The sequence below is a fragment of the Mytilus trossulus genome, chromosome 8, assembly GCF_036588685.1.
Source record: "Mytilus trossulus isolate FHL-02 chromosome 8, PNRI_Mtr1.1.1.hap1, whole genome shotgun sequence".
NCBI classification, from domain to species: domain Eukaryota; kingdom Metazoa; phylum Mollusca; class Bivalvia; order Mytilida; family Mytilidae; genus Mytilus; species Mytilus trossulus.
Genome location: NC_086380.1, coordinates 67,010,102 through 67,022,061, shown reverse-complemented (window position 1 = coordinate 67,022,061; position 11,960 = coordinate 67,010,102). Strand labels below are relative to the sequence as shown.

The following is an 11,960-nucleotide window of genomic DNA, read 5'->3' as shown; positions in this document are numbered from 1 at the left end:
ACTGATCTCTTTTGTTAAATAAAGTTGTTTTTTTCATCTACAACTGCAAAAGGCGCAACAGATGTGTTAAAATCAGCAATGTGACTTATTTGAAGGTTCATGTAACTTTTTTTGTTGTTTAGAGATTTTATTCGAAGTTCGTATATCCCTTCAATCATTTATTTTGATGTTCTTTTAACGTATAGATAGCGCAAAACTCTCACTGCACTATGCATCGGATATTCGACATTTTTATTTCGACTAAATGAGGCTGCAAATTTATACATCCGAGCAGCTAAACGGCCGCACCAAATTTTAGCAAAGATATACTGTCGGACGGGAGAAGTCCAGAGATGTGAATATTTCCATACCCAAATCAATCCTTTTGTTTTGAAAAAGATTTTAAAGGTATACATTAATACGACAGCAACCCAACTACCCATATAATTCAAAACACTAAGAGTCAACATACAGAATTTTTTTATGGATAGAAGCCTATAAAGAATAAAAAGCCCGAAACTGCAAAATGAATAAATAATACGGAGTCAGTGAGTTTTTAGACAAGTGTTTGGTTGCAAAATTTCACGTGCTCTTTGTTTATTTCGATATGTGAAATTATAGACGGTGTAATATAAATCAGTATAAGCAAAACGCTTCATTGTAAAGTAACGGTAAAATAAATAATGATTATGGATGACGGACGTCAAGTGGCATACTAAATGAATATTCAGAACAAAAAATCAAATGGAAATATAATATGAAAACTAACCCTGCTTTGTACTATAGACCGAGACACAGAAACGGATTTCTAACGTGTAATACTTTTGTTTTTTTAAAAGAGGGATGAAAGATACAAGAGGGACTATTTTAATAGTTTGTTATTCCACGGTTTGTATGTTTCACACACGGGTTTCACAATTTTGAAGAACACAATAGTAAAACTAACTGAATTGTTATATCGTCCAGATACTGGTTCATTATAAATAAGAAGATACGATATGAGTGCTATCGAGACAACTACCCAACAAAGTCACAGTGTAAATACATTTGTCTGCCACACCGTCGCACGACCTTTGAAAAATTAGCGGGGAAATATAACGTTATTTTCGGAAAACGTCTTAATTTTTGGCGCAATTTGTGAGGCTTACGGGAGGGATTGGGTAAACAAATTTATATTTCTCAATTTTCTTCAAAAACGAGTATGGTGACAACTTTTTTTCAAAACGTTATGACGTTCCATTTTTTTCAAAGAATAACATATCTTACTTTGGCCAAATCGACACCGTTAGAAATATTTAAAAAAAAATCAAAAATGTGCATTTCAAATGTTCATTTCTTGCCGTTGTTTGGGTCCACCATGACGTTTTTGGCTTTATATGAGTAAGAATTAATGCTTTAAAGGGTAAAGTTAGATTTTTCTTACCATCTTAAATTATTTTGCTTCAATTTGAGCCCAATTATATAAGTATATGTTGATTGAAAAATCATATTTAATTTTTTTAATTAAAAAAACGTTTTTACTCCAAAATTGCAAAAATGTTCAATTTTCAGCAGCATTTTTTGCAAAAACGAAATCGACAACATATATTTTTTTTGGCAAAATTTGATTCTCTGTCAATTGAAGAATAAAATATCTTAAAGGGAAAAAATTCTCACCGTCAGAAATAAACTGTTGGATATGCCCTTAACTTGTAAAATTAAGCAAGCAAATATGAGGAAATGTGTTGATTGTTGTATCATGAAAAGAATCAATGAAGATTGGCTACTAAATGGTTCATTATAATTCAGAAAATATTTCACATCTCACAGCGATATACTACTGTTGCCTTTATTTTATCATCTTTTATTTCATTGATTTTGATTTTATATTATGTCATAGATCATATTTATTTGTTCAGTGTATGTTCACTTGTGTTAATATGTCTTTTGATTGCATTAAGCAATTTCAATTGATATTTTATAATATGTCTTTCTATGATGTGAAGTTACAATATTGTGCCTCGTTAATTATATAGATAGTTATCAAAGGTACCAGGATTATAATTTAATACGCCAGGAGCGCGTTTCGTCTACATAAGACTCATCAGTGACGCTCAGATCAAAACAGTTAAAAAAGCCAAACATATACAAAGTTGAAGAGCATTGAGGACACCTTTTTCCCGTTTAAATGGTTTAGCACCAGTAACATTGTATGGCCCGGGCTGTTCGATGTACATCTGTGTTGAAGACTGCACTTTGACCTACATATATAATGGTGTTATTTTTACAAACTGTGACTTGGATGAAGAGTTGTTTTATTGACACTCATACCACATCGTCTTGTATCTATTGGCATACAAGTTTTGGCTCGAAGAAATGTGATTTTAGGTTATCGTATGCTATTCAACGATTAACAAAATCTATAGCTTATAAAAAGCTATAAAAAAATTGACAAAATGTGAAATAAATCAGACAAGAAAACTAACGGTCTGATGAATTCTAAAACTGACTTAGAATAGGCAAATACAGAATGTGGCGGGGTTAAACATGTCTGGTAGAGTTCAGACAGAACGAGGAACACTAAACAACTTACAGACAGAAACATATAACACACAACGTACAGGTAAACCTAGTTCAATCTGAATATTAATGAGAGTATAACAACAAAATAATTACAAAAATACTGAACTTCGAGGAAAATATAAAAAGTCCCTTATCAAATGGCAAAATCGAAAGCTCAAACACATCTAACGAATGGATAACAACTGTCATATTCCTGACTTAGAACGGACATTTTCTTCGGTTCAGAATAGATGATAAAACTTTATTTAAAGCTAGCATTACCTCTCACTTGTAAGACAGTCGCATAACATTTCCATTATATTGAAAACGAAGTGTGAACAAAACAAAAATACTCGGTAAAATGTCAAAATAGTGTTATAGCAGTCAATATTTTATTATTATCGTAATCTTTATAAAACATACAAGTTCAATAATGTAATTTTACTATGGCACGCTAGCACAATGTATAAGTACAGAGCCACGTCATATGTAACAAAGATACTTGAAAGGCATATACACATAGCATATTTATCAAATTAGCAAGCATGAAAGATAGAAATACACAAACAATCATAGAAAAATGACGGGATGTTTAAGTAAAGAGCCACGTCGTTGTAACAAAGAAACACTAAACACATATAGACTAACCACATGAATCATATGAGCAAAAATAAAACACAAACTTGCATTAAATTAATCTAACTATGTTAATTTCTCGTAAAGCGATTAGAAAGACAATGCAAATTAACACAAACAAACGTATGTAATCGAATGGTTTTCGTAAAAACTTGAAACACATTTTGTGTACATCTCTTCTTATTCGGTCCATATAGTGTGCACATGCACGAGTGCAACGTACGATTAAAAACGTGTAACCGCCGTGCGATGGAACAGATTGTATTTAACTGCTGATTAAATTGGCATTTGACAATTGGAAGGTTGAAAACATCACTAAATCTTATTTTGAAGTCTTATATCTTTGTCAATATCGAGGAAACGATCAAGGTATGAAACATATATTTCTTGTTTTTTTATCAGATAAGACCGTTGGTTTTTCTGTTTGATTTGTTTTAAACTAGCCGTTTTGAGGCCCTTTATAGCTTATTGTTCAGTGTGAACCAAGGCTCCCTGTCGAAGGTCGTTCAATTACTTATAAATGTTTACTTGTTACACATATTGTGACTTGCAAAAATAGTTGTCTCATTGGCACCCATACCACATCGTCTTATTCATGTATATATTATAGTGTCGATATAATAAATATCCCTTATTTCATGTTAACCCCGACTAAAATGTTGTTTACCAATTGACAAGACATTATCGAAATGTCTTCAGGTAGATAAGGGTTTAAAATAAAATCCATAGAATGTTCGTCTAAATAAAGTTTATATCGTACTTTTTTCAAAAATTCATAAAAAGTATGGATCACCGGGATTTTTTCATAGTACTAAGAAAATTCACTATAGAACTTTGAGATAATATATAAGGAGATAGCTCTCATAATAAGCTTTTGGATAGGAAAAAGCAAAAATTGGGTTACCGGACACCTTTTCTTGCTATATAAGAATATAGGCAAACCAAATCTTTCTTTTTTTTGTAAATTTCAGTCAGTAAACATGATAAAACACACAATTTTCTTTAGAAACATAAAAAGTCTTACTAATGAATCACATACAAATCTTGAAATTTGCACATTTCTTTAAAGTCGAACGAAACTTTAAATTAGAAAAAAAGTATGCATATGTTTTGAGTAAATGGCAACTTTTTATTATAAAATCTAAGTACGTACAATTTTTCTCGAGGAAATTCTATAATTTGTCTAAATTTAGAAGAGGTTTTGTTTTCTTTTTAATTGATTGCTTCCAGCATTCAAACAATTCGCCGATATGTTTTTCGTATGCATCATGACCTTTCTCGTGAAAATCCTGTGATCGCAATACGCAATTGCAAGTGCGAATACAACACAAAACATAAACATCGAGGCCATAAAACTAAATTATACGAGATTTATTCGAGAAAAAAAAATGATTAAACCGTGCACAGAAGACTAAATTGATGATAAATAAATTATATGCATTGTTTCAAGAATTAGATTAACATTCTTTTCTCCAGTTATTCATTTTATAAGACTTTACAAATTTAGAGCACTTGCTATATGCTATTTCAAAATCAAAGACAAAGGAAGACATCCCAGCTATCTTGAAGTGAAATTAAAGTGCTTTGATAGATGTTTTGTTTCTCTTTTTGTCTTTGAGGGTTTTTTTGAACATTGATGAGTGGATATGATTTCCATAAAACAAGTCGGCCGGTAGAGGTAACTGGTGTACGGTTAATGGCAAACTCATCAAATATTTATTAATCAAAATCATTTTGTTGACTTCATCCTAACTGTATCATGTGTATGTGATTTCGGAATTTCAATGTATTTAATCTTGTGAATGATCAATTGAATAGTAGTTAACAGCGAAGAAAAATAAAATATAAAAAAACATACAAGACTAATAGAGAATAGATAGTCTTGACCTAGAACAGGCACAAAAATGTTGCGGGGTTAAAATGTTTTCTGAGATCTCAACCCCTCTACTATAGATTGAGCCAATACGTACTTGAACACCAAGTTACATAACACGATATCCTTAAAGACGCATATTTAAGACTATTTTGCTAGGAAACAAGCTATTAAATGTTTTTAATGAATCAATGTCTGCAATTTATGTGCGGCTATGGGTAGACATTTTGTTATTGGTAACAACGTATTAATGTGCGCAAAGTTTAAGCACATACTTTCTTATCTTATTGCCAGAAATGACGACTTAAAATGTCATTATCAAACTAATACGGAGCATAAATCCTTAATGAACAGATTTAAAATTGTCAATTATGAACTTAACTTACTTTTCAATTTGTCAAAAGTAACAAAAAAATAAGTAATTATTACAGTTATAAAGCATTGATAAAATTTGTCTCAAGTTATTTCACGGAAACGATTTGAAATTCCAGTTTTCAATCAATCATAAATCACATATGATATGACCCCCTTACGTCATCTCAGAGGTTCCACATGGGATAATCATTAGACCACTCTTACTCCTGGACTATGAATAAAGGCAACAGTAGTATACCGCTGTTCAAAACTCATAAATCCATGGACAAAAACAAATCAGGGTTACAAACAAAAACCGAGGGAAACGCATTAAATATAAGAGGAGAACAACGACATAACACTAAAATGTAACACACACAGAAACGGACCGAGCATCAGACAAAATTCGTCGAGAATAATGAATATAACATCAAAACCAAATAATTGAATTTGGGATAGACAAGTACCGTGACACGGCTTATTGCAATGTGAATTTACACTCAAAAATAAGAGAAAACAAACGACGCAACGTTAAAATATAACACACACACAGAAACGAACTATAATATTACAATGGCCATATTCCTGACTTGGTACAGGACATTTTTAAAGGAAAAAATGATGGTTGAACCCGGTTTTGTGGCATGCCAAACATCGCACTTTTATGGCCATGTGAAATATAGCATCAAAATGACAACACAACACCACAGGACTACAATATAAATAAATTGAAGAACACAATTGACAGAGAATCACACGAACAACAGCCAAAAATCGAACTGCTATACAAACGAACTTTTACAGTCTACAGCTTCTGATGCAAGGTTATTCGCAGATGACTGCCTAGTTCATAGAAAAATAAAGAGCATAAAGGACGCTGCAAGACGACCTAAACAAACTCCAAGAATGGGAGTTACGATGGCAGATGGTTTTTCTATTCCTAGAATTGCATCGTGATACGGATTACCAACAAAAGCAATCCACTGATTATGAACTACCAAATACATGGTCACATCTTAGATGTAGTTGAGCATTGGAAATACTTTTGAGTCAACATCAATTACGTCCTACAGCGGCAGACATTTATTAACCAGACGGTATGTAAAGCATGAATGACATAAGGTTTCCTGAGAAGGAACCTAGGGCGGTGTAAACCTGAAGTCAAAATAATGCCTAAATCACAATGGTAAGGCCAACACTTAAATGTGCTTGCGTTGTATGAGACCTATACACACAAAACCCTGAAAAGTATATAGAACAAGTGCAGAGGATAGCAGCTAAGTTCTCGTGTTCAACGAATATCAAGACGTGTCCCAAAGTTGGTTCATCTCTTAGATGTAGAGACTAAGATGGGAGTCCTTTCAATATCACCGCTGCATAGAGCCCCTCACCATGGCCTACAAGATTGATAGGACATTGACCCATCAAAATACTACAAACCTGGAGATTTATGGACAAGATGAGGCCATCGCATACACCAACAGAGTACTTTAAAATACCAGTGCAGATACTTCTTCCCTAGATCAAACAAGAAATTGAACACTTTATCGACAAAAAACATAACATCAGCTACACTAGTTCAAGACCAGCCAAACCATCCTGCCAGATGACTTGAGAGGAGCTTCTCACATCTAGAACTCCGGAGATCTCAGATGTATATAGCTACTACTGGTTTTGATAACAGAGGAGGAAAGGCCTCATGATAATAAGAGCAAGAGTCAGTTTACACTCAGGAAGAGTTCGACTCCGTATTGAAAGAAGAAGGAGAATCAACGACAACAACCGTTCAAAATAATAATTGTCAGTATCAAACGTGAACTTCGTTTTGTCATCGGTAACAATATTTGAAAATTATAAAAAAAATCGGTTGAATCGTTAATAACTTATTGCACGTAAAATAGTTGGGACGATAGCCCGCAGAATAACACATAACAATAACCAGATTTTTTGTCGAAAATACTGTCAAAATTGACCACAGTGCCTATATACAAAAGTCTACACAAAATAAACAAATCATAGATAATAAGTGTTACTCACATGAACCAAATATATAAACATCACTTAGTATACATAATAGTATTCAGCTAACTGTTGATTTTATTTAAATCGTGGTTTCCTAATAGACTTGTTAGTCGTTATTCGACAAGAATGTTCCAGAAAACATGGACGTCATTTTCTGTTCATTTAAACATTAATCACATGTCTAATGAACCTTGTGAAAAATACCTATTCCAAGTCTAAAATTTAAATGGAATTTGTTTGAATTCTAAACAATATAATTATACATGTTAAAATATATCTATATGGTCGACTTATTTAGATTGTAGATGTTTTTTAAAAGTTAAATATCATACATTTAAATGCTCGTTCAAACTATTTATACATTACATACAGACATTCTAAAAAAACAAAGATAAATACAACAAATCTATTAAAGTTAAAGGCAAATTGATTACTTTATGCATAATAAGCAGTTGTGATAAGTGTCAACGAATTTCCAAAGACTAAATATAACAATAATGTGTTAAAAAGTTTTTTTTGTAAAAACGGAATTTATTTCTTTATCAATAATAAGCAGGTTTGATAGGTGTGAAAGATTTTCCGCAAAAAAATATAATATTTGTTTTTCGTTAAATTAGGCCGTTAGTTTTCACGATTGAATTGTTTACATACATTTTGTCATTTCGGGACCTTTTATAGCTGACTATACGATATGGTAATTGTTGAAGGCCGTACGGTGACCTATGGTTGTTATTTTCTGTATCATTTAGTCTCTTGTGAAAAGTTGTCTCATTGGCAATCATATTACATCTTCTTTTTTATAAGTCTAAATATAAATACAAATGTCAATACATTAGAAGATGACATAGGACAACAATAAAAAGGTTCTTGACTTTGTTATCCGTAATGAAGAATCAGTTGAGTCTTGCTTCAATCTATTATTAACGTTAAGGTTTATGTACCCTTCTGTAGCCATTTTTGTACGAACTTTTCAAACTTCAATTGTATCAAAACTACAGATATAATGAATAATAGAGGTAAACCATTTAGTACATATTCCAAAGGGAAACTTGATGCAAAGCATTATTTTTTACTGTTTTTGATTGAAAAAGAGGACATTGTGGCAAATAAATCAAGATTTTTGTAGAAAATCCACAGCCTTTAATACAGAGATTTTTATTTTAAAATTTGAAACATAAGTTACTCACTTGATATTCTATGATGTGCTAGTGTTGCTTTTTTACAAAAAGTTCTAAGCAACCTGTTAATTCCAAAACACCTCGTGCTGAGTCACTAAAGTCGAGCGCACCCTAAAAGGTGTACTTGATTTTGGCAATATTTACATTTGTTTTAACCAATAACTACATTTATAGACTTGTTTTAAGGAAATCAATGCAAGCACTGCATGCAATAGTCCTTTATCATCCTTCCCTACGGCTATATCTGTTTCCTCAACGTATCCGTAAAACTCGTATCACGATAGCGCGTGCTCTGAGGAGACATTATCAACTTGAGGTGGAAATATCAACAAATTCTCCCAACATTTATTCCATCATTGTAATGAATGCATGTAACTTACAAAGGTGATTTGCACTAATAAATTATCCTTGCATAACAGTTTTTGCATTGTGCAATTTTTATGTTGCCAAATTTACCTTTTATTATTGAATAAGCAATAGTAAAAACATGTCCCACCGGATTCTAAATAACGTCGGCCGGGACTACTTTTTTTTTAAATTGAACTCTGTGTACTTACATGAACTCCTGGTATGACCTACATTGAGATCAGTCTACCGAAACAAATGTCAACAATGCGGGGGTGGAAAATTTAACAATTAAAACTTAATTTACAGTATAAACCCATTATTCACAGTAAAACCAATAACAAATTTAATTTTAATTGTTTAAATGCACTTGTGTTTAATTACAGCAAAGATAAAACATTTTACATTAAATTATGCAAAGTTCTATCAGAGCTCAAACCCCCTTTTCCTGACAAGTCTAAAGCACTTATTCCGTCTGCTGAAACAAAACAAAACAAAACAAACACACAAAATGGCCACTGATACAGAGAGTGATAGTGAATCATGGGAATCGGGAGACAATTCAGACACGAATACATTATTAAGTGAAATGGACAGCCCTTCATGCAGTTACTGGGACTTTTCAAAACCAAGTACAAGCACTAGATATAAATACCTCCCTGTAAATGTTGACAAATTTCAAAAACAAAGTGCCACAAATGAAAAACAACAGGAAAATGCAAAAGTAGACAAGAACACTAAAACTGACAGTGATCAAACTGCATCGTTTGGCATAACATCTTCAGCAAAAGCTTCAGAGAGTGACCGTTTAATTCTAAATCAAAATGCCACAAATGAAAAACAAAAGGAAAATGCAAAAGAAGACAAGAACACTAAAACCGACAGTGATCAAATTGGCACAACATTCTTAGCAAAAGCATCAGAGAGTGACCGTTTCAGAGATGTAACAGATGCTGATATAAACTCCTTCCTTCAAGAGCAACTTAATAAAAATACTTCAAAGAAAACAAAGTCTGATTTGAAAATTTTCCAATTATTCTTAAAGTCAAAACATGATGAAAAAAGAAACATTGAACAAATACCACCACAACAGTTGGACAGATACCTTAGTTTTTTCTTTCTTAGCGCCACAAAGGAAAAACAAACAAATGGTACTTTTGAATATGAACCATCATCTCTTAAGTCAATACAGCAGAGCATTAGCCGACATTTAAAGGATAATGAGTATGGATGTAATAGTATCACAGATGATGAGTTCCACAAAAGTCGTCAGACTCTGAGCGCAAAATTTAAAAACTTAAAATCACTTGGTCTTGGTAATAAACCCAATGCTGCAGACCCTTTGACAGATGACGATCTCAACAAATTTTACATGAAAAACGTTATGGGGTCCAATAGCCCTCGCTCACTTACAAATGCAGTATATATAAATAACAATTACCATTTTGGTTTAAGAGGAGTAACTGAACATTATAATTTATGTTGGGGTGATATTTCATTAAAAGTTGACACAAATGGAGACGAATACCTCCAGTATTGTCGGGAAAGGCAGACAAAAACAAGACAGGGTGAAAATATAACAAATCTAAGAAAATCAGGACCAATTGCAGTAGAAAACAAAATTGACCGAACCAGATGTCCTGTGTTTCAATATAAACTATTTCGACAAAAAAGACCAGAAACCATGAAAAAAGAGGATTCCCCTTTTTATATTCAGGCTTCAACGTTTCAGGATAATAACTACGAATCAAAAATTCTTTGGTACAAAAATCTCAGACTAGGAACTAAATCAATTTCTAAAATAATAAAAGATATGGCCACGGAAGCACTCCCCAATAATGATAAAAGACTAACTGGCCACAGCGCAAGGAAGGGTTCAATCCAAAAACAAAAAGACAATGGGGTGCAAGACACAGAAATTGTGCAAAGAACAGGACACAAAAATGTTAACAGTTTGCTGTCATATTCCAAAACAAGCTTGGAACAACAACAAAAAACATCTCTAATGTTATCTTCAACAAGAGAAACAGATAATAAAGAAAATACCTCGCCAGTATTAGAGGCAATAACTTCGACACAGACTCAATCAACTGTGAGCAACAACAGTAAACAGTCAATTTACAAAGGAAATTTTAATTTTTCGCAATTACATCCGGCAATGAGTGGTCTTTTCACCAATGCAACATTCCATGGTGGAAATTTCAATTTTACATTTAACAATGGGCCATCATCGTCATCAGATCAACAACCCTCAGATGTCAACAAACAGAACAAAAGAAAGCGTCTCTGCATAATTGACAGTGACAGTGAAAGTGATTTCTAAAATATAACAATGATTCAATTCATTTATTAGTTGGGGGCGGGATTATCCAATATTTTCATTACTCAATATGCTTAAACGCAATAAAAATCTGACCAACAAATGTATTTTATGTATCAAATTAATTGCTAAAATAATATAAATTTCTCCAGATGCTCTACAAATAATAACTCCAGTGGAGTCCACTGTATCAGTATCATACTAAAAGTGTGAAAAAAATTAAAAATAGTCTTCATACTGAAAATGTGTAAAAATAATTTTGCTTTAAGCAATTAATGATTTAATGTATTTACAAAGAGAGCAAATTAACAAAATAAAATCATCTTGCATATATATCAACCCTTTATAACTAGCTTTTAATTTATTAAATGTAAACTGAATCCAGTCTGCAAATAACAAAAAAATAAGAAGATGCAATATAAAAGCACCAATAAAAAAGATTTTCAACTCACGATGAAAGCAAATTTACATATATATATATATCTGTCATGTATATGGCCTTTAACAATGACCAAAATACATACTGTGTAACAAGCTTTACACAAAAGCACCAACCAAAAAAAAAGCTTTTGAACAATAGATAAATGAACAGTTTTATTCAGTGCCAGCTAAATAGCAAATTTGCTATTTTGTGGTGACGATCAAATAGCCACTGCCTATAAAATATCAGTTGCAAGGTACAATGTGAAAACTGGTGTAAATCATAATTATA

At 32.3% G+C, this 11,960-nt stretch overlaps 1 protein-coding gene across 1 annotated transcript; it reads left to right on the top strand.

Annotated features, from left to right (window-relative positions):
- The first annotated feature begins 9,439 nt into the window (after positions 1–9,439).
- On the top strand, positions 9,440–11,251 carry LOC134727891 (uncharacterized protein DDB_G0286591-like). Its single transcript, XM_063592288.1, has one exon. The coding sequence runs from the start codon at positions 9,440–9,442 to the stop codon at positions 11,249–11,251; it is 1,812 nt and encodes a 603-aa protein (XP_063448358.1).
- The last annotated feature ends 709 nt before the right edge of the window (positions 11,252–11,960 follow it).

Coding starts and splice junctions, on each gene's coding strand:
- LOC134727891 (XM_063592288.1), top strand. CDS start 9,440: ATGGCCACTGATACAGAGAGTGATAGTGAATCATGGGAATCGGGAGAC.